The sequence below is a fragment of the Danio rerio genome, chromosome 6, assembly GCF_049306965.1.
Source record: "Danio rerio strain Tuebingen ecotype United States chromosome 6, GRCz12tu, whole genome shotgun sequence".
NCBI lineage: Eukaryota > Metazoa > Chordata > Actinopteri > Cypriniformes > Danionidae > Danio > Danio rerio.
Genome location: NC_133181.1, coordinates 4,957,501 through 4,981,494, shown reverse-complemented (window position 1 = coordinate 4,981,494; position 23,994 = coordinate 4,957,501). Strand labels below are relative to the sequence as shown.

Here is a 23,994-nt window from a genome sequence, read left to right as displayed (position 1 = left end):
ATTTTAAACATTAAAGTTAAAAAGGTATTATTTTTTATTTCTTATATTAAGGTTTTAGTTATGATACTCCCAAAATAATTCCGCAGAAATCCACAGACTTTTACCAAAATTCTCTGCAGAAATAGCAAAAATCGTCCGCAGATTCCGCCTGGCCCTGATATTTACTCAGCAATTCATAATGGCAAAATGACAGCTTAATTTAGGAAAGATGTCAAAATGAATAACTACTTCTATCACATCTTTCACATATGTCACATTCATAAGGGAGAGATGGGAGAGACGACACTTTTTCCTCAAAAATGTGAAAATATTAAATTAAATAAAACCGATCATTTTTGTTTTATAGAGAGCCGACTCCAATCCTTTTGATTATCATGTTTGTTTTTTTGTGTTGTGCAGTTTATATTTACAAAATTTCTACAAAGTAGGTTGTATTCTAAACCCCGACTTTTTTTGTCACATCCATAACGCATGTTTATTTTCCTCATTTAAAGTACAAAACATGTTAACAGATTGATATTTTTCTGATCTCATAACTCTGTGGTCAGTTGTTTTGGAAAATATAAACAAAAATTTTGAAATATATTGTGAACATATATTTTCTATGCAAATGTATTATTATTGTTTTTTAACAAGTGTTTTTATTAGTTTTAAATTTTCAATAATTACCAAACAACACAACAATAAAAAATACAAGGAATAAGCATGATAATACAAAGAAAATAATGGTAATAATAATTAAAATAAAGAAATAAATAAATAACAAAATTAAGTTATTATTAAAAAACAATTAGGGCATATAAACGGTTTTTATGAAAATACAAAAAGACAGTCAATAGAGGTAGAGAGCATATTAAGCATTACACTGCTGTTCAGAATCCGCATTATATTGGTCCAGGTGATCAAGAAATGGTTGCCATATATTTTAAACTTAGCAAGATTATCAATAACTCCATATCGGACTCTTTCCATGTGCAATATTTGTGTGAGATAAGTTAACCATGTCTTAAATTGAGGAACAGAGTCTGATTTCCAAAGTTTTAGGATGACACTCTCAGCAATAATCATTCCATAAATTATGGTGCTTTGTATATACACACATTATGATCCAGCAAAAGAACTAGAGTCCCCAAATATAGCAATTTCTGGCTCGGGTGTCAAGGTAAAACCATACATTTCGGAAAACCATTTAAATGACACACCAGAAATCATAAAGTTTTGAGCACGTCCAAAAGAGGTGGGTCAGGGAGCCTTTAGCAGACTTACACCGGTCACATGTAGGAAAAATTCTGTAGAATTTAGATTTTGAATAGTGCAGTCTATGCATTACTTTAAATTGAATTATCTGATGCCTGGAATTAATAGAACAAGATCGACTTCTACTGAGGCTTTCCTCCCATGTATCAGAGTCAATCTGTATACCTTTATCTGTATATATGTATGAGTTTTTACTGCAAATGTCACATCCATAACGCTGGAATTGCTCATATATATTTATTTTAAAAATGGTTTATTAATCGTAATTAAAATTAAAATGTTCAATTAATCAAGATTTTAGGCCAAATCGTCCAGCCCTAGTCTTAATGCAACTGATGCTTAATTATGCTATCAAAGCTTTATTCTATCAAAGTACAAACCTAAGTGAATCAATCCCACAAAGAAAGCAACCAAAACTGCGGTAATGCATCCCAAGTAACGTTCTCATTATCATTTTTATTCAGTTTTGTGCTAGTTTCTGGCATTAGACTTTAATTCAATTGATTTCAGATTGCACCTGCATGGCAGCCTGTGAAACAATATGAACACCGAGTGGCTTAAACACAATTAGAGGCTTCCTCATTGTCCCTCTTTAAATAGGTCTAACGCATGAGTACAGTATGTGTGTGTGCGTGTATAAATAGCACACAGGCTTGTAAAAGCCGTTTATAGGCATCACTGAAGGACAAGCCCTGGTAATCACTGGTCTTAACTGGGTCAAAGGTCAACGCACAAGCAGCTCCATCTCATTCACAAGACAACTGCGGCTGTCACACTGCAGCGCGAATGTGTGTGTACAGTGAGTCTGTGTAGTCTATCATTATCCCAGTGTGTGTGAGTGTGTGTGTGTGTTTATGGGAGAACGACTGTAACCAGGAAACACAAAGGCAAGCTTTTATTAAACTCCTTGAACAAACAGACCTGACGAAAGAACAGCACTTTCTTCTCGGGCTGCGCATTATATCGCAAAAATATTGTTATCGCGATAATAGTACATGGTTTCCGCTACTTTCATTCTACCATGGCGGAGGACCACACCAAAATTCATCCCGCCACTGCTACATTACAGCTTCTCATTCAAAACATTCAGTCGATGTTTTTTTAATAGCGGGTTATAATCACACAAAAACTTATTAAAAGGTGAGTGAATTATAACAGCGCAAACATTTCTGTAATCGTAGTAGTGCTGTGGGTTATTCGTTTAACCCTTTAAGGTGACGTGGTGACGTACTGACTGACTGACTGACTGACTGACTGACTGACTGACCTGACCTGACCTGACCTGACCTGACCGACAGGTGTGTGATGCATGAGGCCAGCAAGCACGACGTAGCTTTCAGTGAAGATGAACAGTAGGCTTGGGCTGTAATACGGTAATATGGTTTACGGCGGGATTTAAACATAGCAACGGTGTTTGTGGATGAAAATAAATGTTCACTGGGTCAGTCTAATGACTCTAGTCTATATAATGTTGAATATAATGAAAGAGGGAATCTGTTAATCACAAATGTCTAGGCCCACACGGAATCTGTGCGCGCAGAATTCCGCAGATTTTCAGCAGATTTTTAGCTATCATTGATTCTGTTTATTTACTTGAGTAAATGTGTGTAAATCTATATTTATTCAGTAGGGGTGTCAAAATGAATTGTTTCTTCGGTGCACCGCGATGCAGACGTGGACAATTCGGTATCGGTTCAGTAATAATCATAACCGGTTATTATGTACTGACGTCATTTATCTCCTATGCGCTCTGTCGCGAGGGAGGTGAGTGCGTATTAGGGTTGTAACAATATACCGGTATGACGGTTTACCACGATTTGAACGTGCACGATTATCATACCATGAACAATTGCATATCAACGGTTTTAACCCTTAAAGACCGAGACAGCCGCCCGCGGCTAAAAATAAGTATTGCTCTTAAATGTTTAATAACTTTTGATCCGCTGATCCGATTCATACAATTCAAAGATTGGCATAAAGAAGAGAATCTCAGCTTTCCAGTGCTGTATCACATCACATTCGCGGACTTTCAGAGGCTCCGGAATCAGTGCGGTTACGTCATCAAAATTTGACAACGCTGATTTGACAAAGAAACGCTCGTCACTGTGTCTCCGGACAAATCAGACATGATACATTGATGCATTGTCCCTCCTCCATGCCCAGATTGGTTCAAACTCGCTATATCACAACCAATAAGCATAGGTTTCGCTTTTGTTTGTGGACCAAGCTTTTTGAACAACACGTAATGAGAGATAGGCATACATTTATGCGCGGCTAAATAAAACGCAAAAAAAAAAGTTTTGCATGAAATAATTCTCATACTAAGTACTTTTGCATGCACAGCAGCACAGAAACATGACAAAACAGTGACACAGCAAAGACGAACTGCTGCTCTTGCTGTTTTCAAAAGACGCAAATGAAGATGCAGCTGTTTGTCTGCATTGCAGACAACCATATCCAAATCCATATCCACAGACAACCATATCCATGCTGGCACATAAAACCTAAGGATGTTCCATATTGAATCTAGTTTCGTTATGTAACTATTTATAGTATAGTAAATATTTATATCTATTTTTTACTGAGGATTTGCACCATGTTTATTTGGACTTTATTTGGACTTTGACACATTATTTATTATTTTCTTATTTTTATTTGTTCATTGTAAGTGGTGTTGTTTATAGTAACTAAAAATATATTATTTGGAAAAAGTCAAATTTGCTTCACTGTTCTATTATTTTGTAACATTTGTAACATACCGTATACCGCGAAACCGTGGTATTGTTTTAGACGATTATCATACCGTGAAAAATTCATACCGTTACAACCCTAGTGCGTATATACAACACTCAGAAGCCAACTCAGGGCCGGCCCTTGGCATTGGCAGTATAGGCAACGGCTAAGGGCGCTGTACATCCAGGGGGGCACCAGAAATGAGCGCGGTTAAGTTGCTTTTGTTTTCGATATTCCTAACACATTCAGTTACATAACACCAAAACACCCCAAAACATAACACGGTGTATGGAAAGCATCGTCAATGCACCGTGATGCACTGAGATATCGAATTGAACTGAATCGATGGCATGATAATCTTAACCGAACCAAACCCTGAGACCAGTATAGGTTCACACCTCTATTATTCAGTTTTTTTTTTTATTAATTAAAGTAATATTATTGACTAATGTGAAAATGTTCATCTGATTTATATACAATGCAGTTTGTAAACTCATATTTTCTGTCTTTTAGTAGAGGTATTATATGAGAGTCTTGCTTTGTTTACCAAATAAAGTGAATCTAATTGGATTTGCATTTTAAACATTAAATAAAAATTTAAAAGATATTATGTTTTATTTCATATATTAAGGTTTTAGTTATGATACTCCCAAAATTATTCTGCAAAAATCCACAGATTTTTTCCAAAATTCTCAGCAGAAATAGCAAAAAACGTCCGCAGATTCCGCTGGCGCTACAAATGTCTCTTTTTTTTTCCCCAATAACAAAACATCTATAATTATTGTCAATGACAGATTGCAAGCATACATCTCTAACATAATAATTCAACTTTAGAATTATTTATAGTTTATTCTGATTTTGTCACTTTACTGTGCATTAATGACCAGAACAAATTTAAAGTCTGTTTAAGTCCAAAATTCCAAGTCTATACAAAATTTAGCATTTAAACCAACAGTAGAACTACACATAGGTCTTATATTATTATAGTTTTTTACCATATTTTTAAGAGAGAAAAAAACAATAATAGTTTATTTTACATATACAGAATCATGAGAAAATTGTGATCTTTAATTCAAGCACAAAAAAAATAAATCATGATTCTCATTTTAGTCTGGATTGTGCAGCCCTATTTCATACAATATGTGACTGAATAGGGTTCATCTTATTCTTCAACTAACGGAAGCAAACAGCATACTTTCTCACACAATGAGCAAAAATACTGCTGAACAGGAAACAGAGGTCAACGCTTTGCTGTCACAAATTAATACAGGTGGGTAAACAGGAAAACAGGACTCAACGCAAATATGGGCTCTCACAACTAATCCAGAAGATTCCCAGAACAACACTTCTCCAGCATGAATCAAATCACATTATTGATTTCCACAGCAGCTTTGTGCATAATTTTTTTTTGCAACGAGAAAAACAGAACACATTGAGGCAAACCAATCATTGAATCCGACTGAACACACAAATAAATGTCCCAGAATGCAGTAAGAAAGTCTGCCAACATTCATACACATAAATCAAACAGATGCAAACATTATCATTAGGCTACATTAGCATGCTTAAGAGGAAATGTCAGTTCGCGCTGCGTTCTGTAGATCATGCGCTGGTTAATATATGAGAGCAGAAACCATAAACAAAAGCAAAGGTCATTCTGCAGAAGAGCAATCCTCACTGCGGCATCAGCTCATGAAGGAAATGAGGTCGACCACCTCATTGTGAGATTTGCAAGACTGCAGGATGGTGTGATTAAAGACAGAATGAAACTTTCCTACTGTCAATTATATGTGAGGGAAACGTTGGAAATAGAAAGGGCGGGGCTTGATTTTGTACAATGGGGAAACGATTGGATTACCATTGGATGGTTATGAGTGTGGTTTGCTATTGGTGGATTTCATGTTAGCACATTTTAATTGACTCCAAACTCGATCCATAACTTTAGTGGAGTGTTTGAAAATAGTGTCAATACTTGGAAAAAATGCAATACTGTTGTTAAGTATAGTGATAAAGATATCACATTTCCTTTGAAAAATGCTATTATTATTGTTATTATTAGCTATGCATTTAAATCAGTTATTTATGTAATGATATTAAAATAAACAGGTAAAAACATTTTTCAGATCTAATTGAGACTAAGGGCCTACTCACACTATGCTATCCGTACCGTGCCCAGGCCGTACAGTCCGTACCGTGTCTCTTATACCTGTATCCTGCAATTGCTGATATTGCACTGATGGTTAGACCTAAACTGCATTTCGTTGCATTGTACTTGTACATGTGTAATGACAATAAAGTTGAATCTAATCTAATCTATTCTAATCTAATATTTAGTCTTTACCACAAAATGAAAACGTCTGCAGATATTCTAACTCTGATTGGCTGTTTTCATTTTCATCTCTCATCTAGACTTCGCCCATTAGTAGGGATGTCCACATCTGGTCATGTGATCAGAAATTGGGCCCAATCACATGGTTACAGACTCGATTGGAATCGGATGTTGCCTCACGATCAGGACTCAAAAAAAAAAAAAAAAAAAATTATATATATATATATATATATATATATATATATATATATATACACACACACACACACATATACATATATATACATATACATATATATATATATATATATATATATATATATATATATATATATATATATATATATATAGATGGACGAACAGATGGAAAGATGGATAGATATGGATGGACGATAGACAGACAGACAGACAGACAGACAGATAGATATGTACATATCTATATATATTTGAGTCCTGATCGTGAGGTAACATCCGATTCCAATCGAGTCTGTAGCCATGTGATTGGGCCTAATTTCTGATCACATGATTATATATATATATATATATATATATATATATATATATATATATATATATATATATATATATATATATATATGTATGTATGTATGTATGTATGTATGTATGTATGTATGTATGTATGTATGTATGTATGTATGTATGTATGTATGTATGTATGTATGTATGTATGTATGTATGTATGTATGTATGTATGTATGTATGTATGTATGTATGTATGTATGTATATAACATATTCTCATTTTTTGAACACATCTATAGTTATGCAGTGAACCACAGTTAGACCTCTTTTTTGACTTCACACAGAAACAGCAATGTGTGTGGCATGACATCACTGTGTTGCGAAGACACTATTGGTTAATGTCAACAGAGTAGAACACGAAAGCAGCTTAAAACATCTGATAAGGACATCTCTACCCATTAGTGTTTATTTTTCAGCTCTGGGATCATCCTTAGGTCGCTCCAGCCAATAGCAGAACAGCAACAATTGGGTAGGCGGGGATAAAGATAGCAAAGCCCCATCTGATTGATCAAATTTAGATAAATAACCAATGCATAAATTAAACGGTCACAGCAGGGGCAGGGTCAAAGTTCAAAATAGCTCAATATCACGCTCTGTGGATTTTCCATTAATGAACACATGGTTTTCAATGCATATGCTGTGCTGTCAAGGCAACGAGGGTAAAATAACACCTCTCGACTTGTGATTTTTGAAAACAATATAATCCAAGTAATTAGGTTCAATTTTAAAAAGTCGTACTAAATTATATTATTTAATAAAATAATCAGCTTTTTTCGGTCAAGTGAATCCAGAATTTCCTGATTCAGCCCATAATTTTAATTTAATTTCATTAACTACTAAATAAACAAATGTGGAAAACCTCTGAATGGTTTTAGACTCCATTATACCTGCATTTGCTTTAGTCCACTTAAAACAAGATGTAAACAGGGCATTATTTGTTTAGACCTAAATCCCACACCCAGTGGTACAACCCCCTAATATTGAGTTTTGGAAATGGTATTTATTCTGGCAGGTCATATGGATCAGTCTTGAGTCTCTACAGACAGCCGTGGCTCTGAGGGGCTCATGGTCTAATCTCTGTATAACGCTGACATGACAGACTAAAACACACTGCTGACAACTGCAGACACTCGGCCTCTAGAGGAAGCGGAATATTCTCTCTTGGAGAAAATATATGTGACATTATGGTTGTTCTGGATCATCATTAACTTACTGAAAATAATTTAGTGTTAATTGTCTTGAACTGCGAACAGAATCTGATGATCACAACAGTTTGGAAAACACAATGAGGGCCTGACAATAAAATGATCTGTAATGTATTGTACTGTAACTCACCAGAATTTAATCTGCATTTACATCGTATTTACATAGTAGATTACATATTTATAGATTTTCATTTACCTACAAAGTATATAGAGTGTATTTGCTAATACAAAAATAGAACTAAAAGTCAGTATAATGTAAAGCAAATACAAAAACAAACATTATTGGCCCTCTTAAGCAGCTGTTTTTTAATTGGTCTACAGAACAAATCATCTTTATATAATGATTTGCCTAATTATCCTTGCCTAATAATTCAGGAGGGCTAATAATTCTAACTTCAACTGGATTTAAAAATGTATATTTATAATTAAATAATAGTAAATGTTAAAGGATAATATTGATATGAATTGCTTATTATAAAACCCAATTCTAAATATTAATTTACCTATTAGTGAATGTACATGATTTCACTTCCATAATGTGATGCATTACCATGCAAACAATATACTATATAATAACAATTCAATTCAATTCAGCTTTATTTGTATAGCGCTTTTACAATGTAGATTGTGTCAAAGCAGCATGACATACATGTTCATAGTAACTGTATCAGGGTAGTTCAGCTTTTAGTGTTTAAGTTCAGTTCAGTTTAGCTCAGTTCAGTGTGGTTTAAAGTCACTACTGAGAGTCCAAACATTGAAGAGCAAATTCATCGATGCGTAGCTCTACCGATCCTGAACCATGCAAGCCATGGCGACAGCAATGCAGGTTTAAAAACATAATAAAAGTTTTTTGAAGGCTATAATGTGCAACTTCTGCACCAGCAGAAAACAAATATGCTGGGTGATATGGCAAAAATACAATCTCGATTAATTATTTTCCATATTTAAAAGAGTATCCCAACAATGGCTGAATTAAAAAGTCCATTAAATAGCATTTATAACCTATTTTCAGTGGGAGATAAGATTTGGCGGCCATAATTCAGTGCATCTCTAATATCAACACACTTCTAGATTCCCATTGTTCACATTTCTGCTGTGTGATTGGCTCGTATTAGATTAATATAAAGTAAAAAAAGTGCCTTATCATTGTTATTGACAAAGTTTATTGTGATTCAATGATCGTTTATCGGCGCATCGGCCACAGCCCAAATTAAACTGCACAAATCATGCATGTTTTCAAACAAATTTCCTGAACACCCCATATCTGTCATTGGCAAGCCACGCAGTTAGTCCCACCCCCTAACGCCCCATTCACACGGGGCTTCAGCGTCAACGCTTGCCAGAGGGCATGTCTGAAGTTGGGGCTGACGCGATCGTCATAGCAGCGTCGCTGACGCTTCCGTCGGCAATTGAAAAGTTGAGAAAGTCCCAACTTCTACAAAGAGCAACGCCACTGAGGCAGCGCCGATGATCCATAATGCAGTTCAGCAATGCTTGACATCACCCATTCAAAGTGAATGGGATGCGTAGAAGCTGACGTCACGTGTGAATGGGGCGTGACCCACAGCATTGCCTGAGCCACTGTTGTACACACCGAGAAGTATTTACACCTACTTAGGAAACTTAGTGAGTAATTTTTTCAAACTAAACTATGTGCTACACTAAATCTTTAGCTAAACCCTCATTACCTAAAGACTTTATTTTTTCAGACTAGTTTCTTGAACATGACAATGAGTTCACTGAACTCAAACGGCCACCACAGTCACTAGACCTCAATCCAATTGAGCATCTTTGGGATGTGGTGGAATGGGAGATTCCCATGATGGATGTGCAGCTGACAAATCTGCAGCAACTGCGTGATCATCATGTCAATATAGAGCGAAATCTCTGAGGAATGTTTCCAGTACCTTGTCGAATCTATACAACGAAAGATGAAGGCAGTTCTGAAGGCAAAAGGTGGTCCAACCTGGTACTAAGAAGGTTCAAAACTAAAATATTTGTGTTTTAAAAACTCACCAAAATGAAATCTGCAGCAAAAGAGTATTTTACTAGAACTAAAAGCAAGTACAATGCAAAACAAATCAACAAACAAACAACAGAGCATATTGGATCAGAGCATATTTGACCAGAAGCGCCAACTTCTTTGGCTTATTTCTATTTAAAAATTAAAGCTAAAGCTATTTGAGCTAAATTTAAGCTTCAATAAAATGCAAATATTAGTTAAATTCAAAAAATGAAATGATATCTTGAAGTAAAATGAAGTAAATAAAATAAAAATAAATTAATAAATAAAATAGTAATAACAAGTAACAAATAAAAATAAATACTTAATCACACACACACACACACACACACACACACACACACACACACACACACACACACACACACACACGTGTAATATACAAATAAATGTATATCAACTAGTAAAAGTTGAAAGATAATATTTATATAAATTGCATGTATAAAACTTAATTCTAAATATTATTTTACTTGAATGTATATGATTAATGAATGTCTATTAATGTACACAACAATTCAGGCTTTTAAAAAATAGAAGGTTCTTTAAAGCTATAATGTGTAACTTCTGCACCAGCAGAAAAAAATGAAACTGCACAAATCATGCATGTTTTCAAACTAAACATTTCCTGAACATCCCCCTTATCAGTCATTGGCTAGCCACACAGTTAGTCCCGCCCCCAAACTCACAGCATCGGCTGAGCCACTGTTGTACAACCACTGTACCACTGTGTTTACACCTACTAGTGCTCCACTAAATCTTCAGCTAAACCTTTATTACCTGAAGACTTTACTTGCAAAGCAAAAACAACATTATATTTTTTAGATCTGAAATAAAAAAGTCTCCATAACCCTGAAGAATGCAAGGTTAACAAGCGAGAAAATCAATCACTGTGCACTAAAATGACTTCTCAAGGAGGGTCGGCAGTATCTACATGTGCAATCCTCCACCAATGAACAGAAGTGGACAACACCAGCAGCACCTGACCTCTCTGTACATGTCAAGTGTTCCCATATAGAACAGCGTGTACCAGCTACATGCGTCGCGCAGGAAATAAATAAATAAACCTGAGCAGCTTCTTACATGCACAGAGATGATCTGCTCATGCTCAGTGAGGCGATGCACATTTGCGTGAGAAATGAAATGCATTCAGCGCTGCAAGCTGCTTACCTTACTGCAGTACAGCATCCAAACCTCATACAGCCTCTCGGTCGATGCCATTCTGCCCCGCAAGCCGTGAGCATGTAGGCAGAAATCTATTCCCGATAATAATCCCGAAAATATCGCGATCAGTATTCCCGAACCCTCATGGTGCTGAAAGGAGTTTGCCCAAACGCCACACTCGCTCACAGATGAAGCCCACTAATGGATGAATGGGAGTGTGTGTTAATCCAGCGTGACAGATCGTGTCATTTCCTCCCTGCATGGCGAAATCCCATCCATCATGTGAACTATAGCAATCCCAGATGACTTTCAAAATAAATAAATAAATAAATCCCTCTGTTCTTCCAAGCCCTGTCAACAAATAGAGCACACGTTAAAAATAAATAAACAAACAGGCAGGTGTTTATATCATTGCAAATAGGCAAAACACATTTGCATGCCGCAGATCACAGTGTAATGCATGACTCTGAGAGAAGGGGAAAGATTTCCCAAAATAAACCGACAAGCATGACATCATCATCCCAGGCCAACTCAACACGCTCACAGAGACATCTTTATTCTGCTGACTTTAATACGCAAGCCTTAACGTGGCATAAGATGATCAAAAATGACTATTTTGCTGATCCTCAACAACTATAAATACATTTATGATCCAAAATTCTGACTGACTTGGACAACTGTATGAGAGAAAATTATACAAGTGCAATTTCTAGACCTGGCAATGCAGTGGCGCAGTTGGTAGTGCTGTCGCCTCACAGCGAGAAGCTCGCTGGTTCGAGCCTCGAGGAGTTTCTGTGTGGAGCTTGCATGTTCTCCCTGCGTTCGTGCGGGTTTCCTCCGGGTGCTCCGGGTTACAGGTGAATTGCTAAATTGTCCGTAGTGTATGAGTCTGTGTGTGTGAGAATGTGTGTGTGGATGTTTCCCAGAAATGGGTTGCGGCTGGAAGGGCATCTGCTGCGTAAAAACTTGCTGGATAAGTTGGCGGTTCATTCCGCTGTGGCGACCCCGGATTAATAAAGGGACTAAGCCGACAAGAAAATGAATGAATGAATGTTATTAATAATTATTCAAGAAAACTCTGTTGATGAGAAGTGTTGTATGTTCTGACACAGTTTAGGATTTCTGTCTAAATGTTGAATTTGTTTTTTTTTTTATGACATACAGTAACAACATCCAAAGCTCTATATTAACTTTTTGTTTGCAGTTAAGCCTGGTTTATACTTCTGCGTCAAGTGACCGGCGTAAACTCACGGCGCAGGCAACGTGCGTAGCTGTGCATTTATACTTCTGCGCGCTGTCTCTGTTGGTCTGCATTAACACTTCCGAAACGCTAGTTGGAAGTGAGGTGTAAATGTTCCTCTGTGTCGAGTTTCTTCGCTTCTGTTTTGCTTTTCCTAAACACTTCCGGGATGTACAAGTGGCTCAAACTCGCTCATTTTGAGGCAGGAACCGGCGGACGTGCAACAACTTTAACTATGAGGTAAACACAGAACAAAACTTTTCATCCGGAGCTCCTTCACGGGACTCCACACTTGCAAACAATCGCTCGCGCCATTCGCACGACTCTTGGTCCCGCCCAGACTCGTCAGCGCTACCAAGCCGACCAATCACAGAGCTTGCGCTACGCGTTGTTGCGACATGTAGTTACATTTTTTGAGAGGTGCACGTCAGTGACGCCGACGGCCACGGCGAAGGGCTATGCGTCAGCGCCGTAGCATACGCTGGCGTTTGACGCAGAAGTATAAATCAGCCTTTATTGTGGAATAATAGAATAATAGATGCTCTAATATGTTATGATTTGAGGCTGTCAGTCTTTTTGATTCTTCATTATAATATTCAAATTACTTTTGTAACGTACTTGTTGAAAATCCAGGACTAAATCCAAACATGCTTTTTATTTTATTGATATTTTAAAAGTTTTTTTTTAACAAAATTAATATTTATTTCATTTCTAATGACAAAAACAAAAAAATGTATGTAATTTCCTTAAATTTACAAAGTCTAGAAATTAAATTTTTTCAATCATTTTAGTTTTTATGTTATTATATATAATAATATAAAATATTATTATAATTATATTAGGCGAGGCAGTGGCGCAGGTAGTGCTGTCACCTCACAGCAAGAAGGTCGCTAGGTCGAACCTCGGCTCAGTTGGTGATTCTGTGTGGAGTTTGCATGTTCTACCTGCCTTCGCGTGGGTTTCCTCTGGGTGCTCCGGTTTCCCCCACAGTCCAAAAACATGCAGTACAGGTGAATTGGGTACGCTAAATTGTCTGTAGTGTATGAGTGTGAATGTGTGTGTGGATGTTTCCCAGAGATGGCTGGAAGGGCATCTGCTGCGTAAAAACTTGCTGGACAAGTTGGCGGTTCATTCCGCTGTGGCGAACCCTGATTAATAAAGGGACTAAGCTGACAAGGAAATGAATGAATGAATGAATGAATGGAGTTTATTTATAAACTAATTTAGAGAGGATGACCTGCTTTTTGCTTGCGGCTGGTCCCTCATTATCCAATTTATGATTCACCAATCAGACGATTCCTAAGCCACTATAAACACACTCAGTTCTATATCACAGCCAATGACCATTAAGGTATAACATTGTTCACAGTCAATTAAATAGTGCTAATGTTGTTTTGAAGTCATACTTGCATCATGTTGCATATGTTATTTCAGCCCAAATATTCAAATTACCCTGATAAACAATATATGGAGCAGCTTTAACTCAATTTCATGACTAAAGTAGTAATAAAAGACTTGTATAACAATACGAAATCCAAACATTTGCCACATATTACATGAAACAATATCATAACAACTGTCAGCGGTGTAGACGAGACTACTAGCATCTAAACATACATAAAGCTGTGTCAGAACACATAACATATATTGAGGTGAAGATAGTTTTATATTTGCACATTTGCACATCAGACTTCGTCCTTAATAATATAATTTAATTAAAGTAGTATATACTAATTATAAATAGGAAAATCATATTAGGAGCCAATGATTTCAAAGTACAGCCTTGTTCACAGTCAATTAAATAGTGCTAATGTTGTTTTGAAGTCATACTAACATGCTATTTCAGACTGAATATTCAAATTACCCTGGTAAACAATATAGGGGAGCAACTTTACCTTATTTTCGTGACTAAAATATTTATAAAAGACTTGGATAACGTTAAGAAATCTAAACATTTGCCACATATAACATTAAATAATATAGTCACAACTGTCAGCGGTGTATACCAGACTACTAACGTTAGCATCCAAACATACATTCAGCTGTGTGTGTGTGTGTGTGTGTGTGTGTATATGTGTTTGTGTGTGAAACTCACCTGCCTCAACAAAAGCAGCTCGTCGAAACTCCCAATCCAAGAATCCAGGAATGCTGCAGGATCTGAAGCGCCAGTGACATTTAAAACTGGGCAGTTTCAACAACCCAAACTGGCTTTTGACTCATTTTTGTAACCAGACTAGCCTGACAACCCGGATGCATATGACGAATATCATTGCACTGGACTGCGACGTCTGGTTACAAAGCCACGGCACGGGCTCGGGTGGCTTGAAGGTGTGTGTGTGTGTTTGTGTAGGCTGAGTGTATGTGTGTTTTTTTCTCTCGTCCCCTTGATGTTTTACGACAGGCCGCACTCCTTTACGTTGCCTATGTGGAGCTCATGTGAGTGGGGAAAGGCGTGGCTGAAACTGGCAAACCACCAATCACGTCAAGGCTGGTGAAATTAATATTTATTAGATTATGCATTCATTCATACAGACGCTTCTTTGAGACATTGTTTTTGTACTAAACTGAGTAAAAGTGATGAACATATGATATAATATAATATATAAAATATAATATAATATAATAAAATATAATATAAAATATATAATATAATATAATATAAAATAATATATAATATAATATAAAATATATAAAATAATATATAATATAAAAGATATAAAATAATATATAATATGATATAATATAATATAAAAATATATATAATATAACATATAATATAATAAAATGTAAAAATATATAAAATAATATATAATATAATATAATATAATATAATATAATATAATATAATATAATATAATATAATATAATATAATAAAATAAAATATGTTTCCCAGAGATGGGTTGCGGCTGGAAGGGCATCCACTGCTTAAAACCGTGCTGGATAAGTTGGCGGTTCATTCCGCTGTGGCGACCCTGAATTAATAAAATGACAAAGCCGACAAGAAAATGAATGAATGAATAAAATAATATAAAAATATATAATATATACTTTAGATTTGTGAATATTGGGAATGTAAAATATGTCTATAATAAAGTCTTGTTTTTTATTATTTTAATAAAATATAATATTCGTTTTACAAGCTTGACATGTAAACATTTTGTGTAACCATCTGACAATATCTGAAAATATTAGCAGTAGCAGTAGTAACAATAGTTGCAATACAATATAGCTGCAATGCAATAGCAATGCAATCATTAGCTTCATTATTATAACATACACGTAATTTCTTGCATTTAATTTATTTATAAATTCTACATTTATTATTATTATTATTATTAGTAGTAGTAGTAGTAGTAGTAGTATTATATTGTTTCCTTAATTACGAGTTATCAAATAATTCGCGTGAAATAACTTGACAAACCATGACCGCCCCCTGTTGGACAAAGAGCGCAAATACAGAAACACTTCCAGAAGAGTCCATCGGTAAGGTCTAGATGGGATACAGCTAGATACATCATACATCAATGCGGATACATCAATATAGCATCATTTTTGTAAGACTAAATAACAATAATTAATATTTTTACAGTACTCTGATACCTGGGTTTAGGATTGGGTGGAGGTAAAATACAATTTATTGGGTAATTTATAAAAATAACTACTGTTTTACAGTGCTGTGAGGGCTGGGGTAGGAGTAGACGTTCTTTTTGGCTTAGTCTATTTATCAGGGTCGCCACAGCAGAATGAACTGCTTTAATAAAATACAATGAATGTGAAATTTAATACATAATATAAATAATCCTTAACTTCCGGTCGCAGCCATATCTAATCTAGCAACAACAGAAAAGAGTTTCATCGACGTCCATTAAATTTACTGTCAAATAAATTGATGAAATGAAATATTTTGTAAGAAGCTAAGAGCAACTAAATATCTAGTTACAGGTCAAATTAACAACATCAAATAAAGAAATTATTACAGAAATGACAATTTAATCAGCCGAAATGGCGCGAAAATACAAATGAAGACAGGACACCAAAGAGTTACGAATCAGAGTAAGAATATATTTAACATATGTCTAAATCTCTCGTACAGTCCACATTAAAATAATAAAAAAAGATCAGTCACAGTTTGATGACGCGTTTGTTGAGGCAGTGTTGATATGTTGCACAGCATTGGTGTTTCTTTATGGAGTGAAAAGACTGTCAAAAATATTCAAACCCATGAAATATCAAACCTGTGCACGTGTTATTATAAAAACGTAAAAAAATACAACAAAAAAAAAAACTGAAAAAAATGGTGATTTTTATGAAGCGACACTTCCAAAATCGTACATTTTTAGATGTAAATACGCTTTAATGGATTTGATTCACGCATTAAATATTTATGACAGTATATTGACTCCATACATTTCTTCACAGGATTAATCGTCTGCAGGCTCTTCATTTCGAGGAAGAGGAGGGGTTTAGAAATATGAACACTGAGGTATAAACACACAAACGGCTCAGTCTGATGATCAAATCCAGTGATCTGCAGTTATTTTATGATTTATGACAGGGTTTAGAGCGAACAAACAGCGTTTACGGTAGTATGAGCACAGTATGCGTTGAATACTTTGGTAAACTACTGCATTGTAACTACTACACGAGTGCAGTATACACAGAAGAAGAGCTCACAGCAGGGAATAAGACACAGTCACAGTGCATCTCAACCAGCTTCTATCACTTATCATGACATTTTTCTGCCCATAAAAAACAATTGAAAAGTCAAATGTTGCATAAAGTGATGATATTACAGTCAGACGGAGCATATAGTGTTGATATTTATGAACGGTTTAACTGTACACTCTAAAAATGACTTTTTCTAGTATACTACTTATTTAAAATGAGTTGAAACAACACAATTCTTTGATTGTTTTGGGACAACTTAATTGTTTTAAGTTCAATCTACTTAAATATTTCAAAATTATTACGTTAACTTAATCGATTTGTGTTGAGACATGACCAAAGGAGCTTGTCTTTTATTAAAAGAAATTAATTAAATATTAAAAAAGGATGCATGATTTAGGGGAAATATTTACATATATTTATTCAGTATAATAACAGTATAATATTCAGTATAATATTAATAATCATAATAACATAGTATTGATACAAAATGATTCAAAATAAGAATATAAAAATAAAAAGTAGTACCATAGTGTCACTGTGAAATTTATATTTATATAATGTTTTATGATTATTATGAAAATGAGCAAAATAAGAGGCATTGAAATTAATATTTTACAGAATTACTATATTTAAGAAAATCCTAATGCATTAATTATTGCTACTAAATTAAAATATAAAAAATAAAGATTTGTGTTGAAATGGCATTGTAATAAGATTATAAATATTTATTAGTTATTAAAATAATGAGAATTATTCCCTCAAGATTGCTTCAAAATTAAGCACAATAAGAAATGTTAGCGCTGCAATACTTCACTGTAAAATTATAATACTAGATTTATTTTAAAAAGTAATAAAAATAGAACATGTGTAAAACGACAACACTAATATTTATGGTATTATTATGTCTTGATTTTTCAGACAGCCCAGTTTTATTTTATTATTATTCTTTTTTGGGAACTGAGCCGTTCAGAGAGGCAGAACACACTGGATCATAAACTGCTTTACATATACTTAATGAATAAAATTGCACTTATTTGATAATGTTATTTGATAATCACACTATATCCCAAGATCATCTTTATTTTGACCAATCCTCCAGCCCTAGCTGACAGCTTTTAGTGTAGGCCACAGCCATTAACAATGACTATACAGATGCTAATGTGCTAATGCATGAAACGTTCGCTAACTTGTGCTCATTCTAGAGAGCACATGATAGGCTAGAAACAAAGACACGCCCATAAGCGCAGGATGACGTCATTATCAACATTTTGGTCAAGGACGACTTAAACTAATGAGATTTCATTGTGGGCGGGGCTAACGTGTTATAGAAATACTAAACTTTTAATTATCTTTTTTTTTTTTTTTTTTATAAATACTAAACATAGACACGCCCACAAGCACAGGATGACGTCATCATCAGTGTATTGGTCTATAGAAAGAGGATTCAAACCAATGACATTTCACTGTGGGCGGAGCTAACATAGTACTACAAATGCTAAACTTTCTTTTTTCAGAAATACTAATCACAGACACGCCCACGAGCACAGGATGACGTCATCATCAATATATTGGTCCATACCAAACAGATTTAAGCCAATTAAATTTTACTGTGGGCTGGTCTAATCTAATAATACAATTAATTAACTACTAAACATTTTTTAACAAATACTAATCATAGACACACCCATAAGTCCAGGATGACATCATCAATTTATAAGTCCATACCGATAGGATTTAAAACTAATGAATTTAACTGTGGGCGGGGCTAACATAGTACTACAAATATTAAACTTTTTTTTTACAAATACTAATCATAGACATGCCCATAAGTGCAGAATGATATCATCATCAATATATCGGTCCATAAGGGGAAGATTTAAGCCAATGAGGTTTCACTGAGGGCGGAGCTAATGTAGTACTACAAATCCTAATCCTTTTTTTTAACAAATACTAATCATAGACATGCCCTAAGTGCAGGATGATGTCATCAATAACGTATTGGATCGTACCAAAAGGATTTAAGCCAATGAGATTTCACTGTGGGCGGGGCTAATGTAGTACTACGATTAATAAACTACTGAACATTTTTTAACAAATACTAATGATAGACACGCCCATAAGTGCAGGATGACGTCATCATCAATTTATTGGATCATACCAAAAGGATTTAAGCCAATGAGATTTCACTGTGGGCGGGGCTAATGTAGTACTACAAATACTAATCCTTTTTTTTAACAAATACTAATCATAGACATGCCCTAAGTGCAGGATGATGTCATCAATAACGTATTGGATCGTACCAAAAGGATTTAAGCCAATGAGATTTCACTGTGGGCGGGGCTAATGTAGTACTACGATTAATAAACTACTGAACATTTTTTAACAAATACTAATGATAGACACGCCCATAAGTGCAGGATGACGTTATCATCAATTTATTGGATCATACCAAAAGGATTTAAGCCAATGAGATTTCACTGTGGGCGGGGCTAATGTAGTACTACGATTAATGAACTACTAAACATTTTTTTAACAAATACTAATCATAGACACGCCCATAAGTGCAGGATGATGTCATCATCAATATATTAGTCTATACCAAAAGGATTTTAACCAATGAGATTTTACTTGGTGGGGCTAACGTAGTGCTACAACTACTAAACACTTTTTTTTTTTACAAAAATCATAGACACACCCATAAGTGCAGGATGACATCATCATCAATTCATAAGTCCATACCAGGAGGATTTAAACTAATTAAATTTAACTGTGGGCATGGCTAACATAGTACTACAAATATAAAATGTTTTTTTTTGTTTTACAAATACTAATCATAGACACGCCCATAAGTGCAGGATGACGTCATCATTAATATATCGGTCCATAACAAGAGGATTTAAACCAATGAGATTTCACTGTGGGCGGAGCAAATGTAATACTACAATTAATGAACTATTAAACATTTTTTAACAAATACTAATCATAGACACCCCTTTAAGTGCAGGATGACGTCATCATTAATATATCGGTTCATAACAAGAGGATTTAAACCAATAAGATTTCACTGTGGGCGGGGCTAACATAGTACTACAAATACTAATCAAATAAACAGCAGAATGCAGCAGTGGTTAGGATTAATTGCTAGTTGCTCATGTAGAGGTTTGTGTGAGGAAGACAGTGAACGTTAGAAGTCCCACAGACCGTCCTCTGGCTCAGGATCAGTGGGAGACGGCGTGTTGCAGGTCTGGGTTGGGGTTTGGGACGGAGGCGTGTCTGGAGGGCAGGACACTGGCACAGCGGGATACATCAGACTGAGGAAAGAGTCCCTCGTGTGCTTCTTCACCTGGAAAACACAGATCAATACATGGATTACTCAGTAGGTAGACAGGGATACTTTTGAGTGTGTAACAGAAGAGTATCCAAGCTTTGGGGCATACTACTTCATCATTCTGTTGCTAAGATATGTGCCCTTTCAATCATCTTTTCATATCATTCACATTTTTTTTATATTTAATTGCCTACCATATTAAATAAACTGCAGCAAATCTTTTCAGGTGTTTGCAGAAGTATGCTTTCAAAAGTTCTAAAAGTTTACATTGTTGTTGCAGATTAAATACAATGCTGAATATATTAGTAATAATAATAATAAAATAATAATAATAATAATAATAAAATAATAATAATAATCAGTAGAAAATAACAACAACATTAATAATAATAATAATAATAATAACAACAACAACAACAACAACAACAACAACAACAACAACAACAATAATAATAACAATAATAATAACATCAACATTATTAATAATAATAATAATAACAACAACAACAACAACAACAACAACAACAACAACAACAACAACAACAACAACAACAACAATAATAATAACAATAATAATAACATCAACATTAATAATAATAATAATAATAATAATAATAATAACTTCAACAACAACAATAATAACAGTAATAACAACTAATAATAATAACAATAATAATAATAATAATAATAACAACAACAATAATAATAACAGTAATAACAACTAATAATAATAACAATAATAATAACATCAACATTAATAATAATAATAATAATAATAATAACTTCAAAAACAACAATAATAACAGTAATAACAACTAATAATAATAACAATAATAATAATAATAATAACAACAATAATTATAACAGTAACAACAACAACAACAACAATAATAATAACAACAATAATAACAACAATAACAATAATAATAACAACAACAACAATAATAATTATAATAACAACAACAATACCAATAATAATAATACCAACAACAACAATAATTATAATAATAACAATAACAACAACAACAACAACAATAATAATAATAATAATAATAATATAATAATAATAATAATAATTCTTTACATTATATAGCGCATTTCAGGACACCCAAAGTGCTTTACACAATGGGGGGAATCTCCTAATCCACTACCAGTAAGGAAGGGACATTTATGACAAATAAATGTTTTCTATGAGGTTAGATTTTAATTAAAAACCATTTAAACATCTTTACCAAAGCCTTTCCATATAATTTTCAGTGTTCACCATGTTTGTAGTTTTGTTATCCTTTTTTTTACCGTGTTTGTAGTTCTAATTGAATTCACATCCAACGCACAATGAATTGTGGGCAAAACCAAGGGTTAGAGTACTTTTAACCTAGTGAATTTACCTGTCTAAAGAAGGGATGGTTGAGGAGAGCTGTCGCAGATGGCCTGAAAGACACACACATGCACACACAAATAAACAAGCACACACACGTTATATAGGGTTAATTAAATATTCACCAATTACCATTTTGCCATCTTAACTGATGCTCAACACACACAAATCTGGAAATTCAGTATCGTGACAACCCTATCTGAAATGTGTACCTGCGCTCAGGCTGCTGCTGCAAACATAGTTGCACCAGGTTGTGCAGTGTGGCTGAGTGGTTTTTGGGAGCGGGACTCTGCGGTCGCTCCGCAGTAGCAGTGCGGGTCAGACTGCCAGTCGCCACACTCTCCCCAATCCCCGAATCCACCCCCGAGCGGGACACCTTCAGCGCACCCATTCCACCCAGAGGGTACGGAGGCACGTCCAGGAGACAACAGTGAGATCCCCGCAGCTTCTGAAGCAACATCTGGAGGATGTACATGTTACATTTATTCAGTAAGGGCAGCACGATGGCGCAGTGGGTAGCACAATGACCTCACAGCAAAAAGGTTGCTGGTTCGAGCCCTGGCTGGGTCAGTTGGCATTTCTGTGTGGAGTTTGCATGTTCTCCCCCACAGTCCAAACACATATGGAATAGGTGAATTAGGTAAATTGACTGTAGTGTATGTCTGTGAATGAGTATGTATGGATGTTTCCCAGTGATGGGTTGCAGCTGAAAGGGTATCCGCTGTGTAAAACATATGCTGGAAAAGTTGGCCCGCAAACTTATCCAACATATGTTTTGCACAGCAGATGCCCTTCCAGGTGCAACCCAGTACTGGGAAACACCCATACACTCTCTCATTCACACACACTCATAGACTACCGCCAATTTAGTTAATCCAATTCCTCTATAGCGCTTGTGTTTGGACTGTGAGGGAAACCAGAGCACCTGCCAACACGGAGAGAACATGCAAACTCCATGCCAACTGGCCCAGTCGGGACTCGAACCAGCGACCTTCTTGCTGTGAGGCGACAATGAGTCAATATTGTACATGTTCATTATCATGATATACTGAATTACTGAATATCTAGACGGCAGTACCAGAGTGGGCGGCATGTCCTGAAATGGCACTCTGCCACTGACCAGCTCACATGCCACGATCCCCAGACTGTAGATGTCTGACTTCACCCCATAACCATGAAGATCCTGCAGAAACAAAAATACATCATATATATGTATAATAATGTCCAGTATAGAATATAAAGTCATGCTGCAGTGGAGACAGAATGAATATTGTGTCTGACTCCATCATGAGCTTGGAGGACTGCATCCATACATCTCTGCAATGACTCAAATCACTGATTAATAAAGTCATTTGGAATGGCAAAGAAAGCGTTCTTGCAGGACTCCCAGAGTACATCAAGATTCTTTGAATTCATTTTCAATGCCTCCTCCTCCATCTTACCCCACACATGCTCAATAATGTTTATATCTGGTGACTGGGCTGGCCAATCCTGGAGCACCTTGACCTCCTTTGCTTTCAGGAGCTTTGATGTGGAGGCTGAAGTGTGAGAAGAAGCGCTATCCCGCTGGAGAATTTGCCCTCTCCTGTGGTTTGTAATGTAATGGGCTGCACAAATGTCTTGATACCTCAGGCTGTTGCAGTGTTGCCAACTTAAAGACTTTTTTTGCTAAATTTAACGACTTTTCAGACCCCCCTAGTGACAAATTTTCAAAAAAGCGACTAGCAACAAATCTAGCGACAAAATCTTTCGTGTTACTGGAGATTTTTATAGACTGTCATTTGTCCATACTGTACCGTCCCTACTTTTCTCAACGAGCTGCGGGTGATGCCGCCCGGCCCCTCCCCCGCCTCAGAGCACTGACAGGTGGCCTAGTCCTCGTACAGCAGCCTCTCTCGTCTGCAGCCCTAGAGTAGATCTCTCCTTTGCGTACCAACAGCAAATGATTTAGCACCAGCATTGTGAAGGTATTTCCCTTGTACAGTCAAACCGATCTGCTTCTTCTTTATTTTAACAATTTAATTTGACCCCTTATTATTTTCTTGTTCACAATCACAGATATTTTAAAGGAGAGTTTCGAAACTTGGCTGAGTTTAATACATCTGAGAGACTGCTGCAAATTTACTTCAC

At 35.5% G+C, this 23,994-nt stretch overlaps 2 protein-coding genes across 9 annotated transcripts in view; both read right to left on the bottom strand.

Moving 5' to 3' along the window:
• nbeal1 (neurobeachin-like 1) overlaps window positions 1-14,885 on the bottom strand; it is a 121,748-nt gene extending 106,863 nt beyond the window's left edge. For 2 of the 6 annotated variants that reach the window (XM_021476984.3, XM_021476985.3), the window contains exons 1-2: window positions 14,585-14,885; window positions 11,256-11,600 (exon numbers count right to left, since the gene is read on the bottom strand). In XM_021476984.3, the coding sequence (XP_021332659.2) occupies window positions 11,256-11,306 (51 nt within the window). In that variant the 5' untranslated portion in view covers window positions 11,307-11,600; window positions 14,585-14,885. The remainder of the gene's footprint in view (window positions 1-11,255; window positions 11,601-14,584) is intronic. The other 4 variants (XM_073953559.1, XM_073953560.1, XM_073953561.1 and 1 more) reach the window with 2 other exon arrangements.
• A 1,646-nt stretch (window positions 14,886-16,531) lies between these two features.
• The window catches only part of stradb (STE20 related adaptor beta), a 19,637-nt gene continuing 12,174 nt past the window's right edge, over window positions 16,532-23,994 (bottom strand). For 2 of the 3 annotated variants that reach the window (XM_073953584.1, XM_073953583.1), the window contains exons 11-14: window positions 22,943-23,047; window positions 22,077-22,324; window positions 21,875-21,917; window positions 18,660-20,501 (exon numbers count right to left, since the gene is read on the bottom strand). In XM_073953584.1, the coding sequence (XP_073809685.1) occupies window positions 20,343-20,501; window positions 21,875-21,917; window positions 22,077-22,324; window positions 22,943-23,047 (555 nt within the window). In that variant the 3' untranslated portion in view covers window positions 18,660-20,342. Of the gene's footprint in view, window positions 20,502-21,874; window positions 21,918-22,076; window positions 22,325-22,942; window positions 23,048-23,994 lie in introns of all 3 variants that reach the window. The other variant, XM_009302115.5, reaches the window with a different exon arrangement.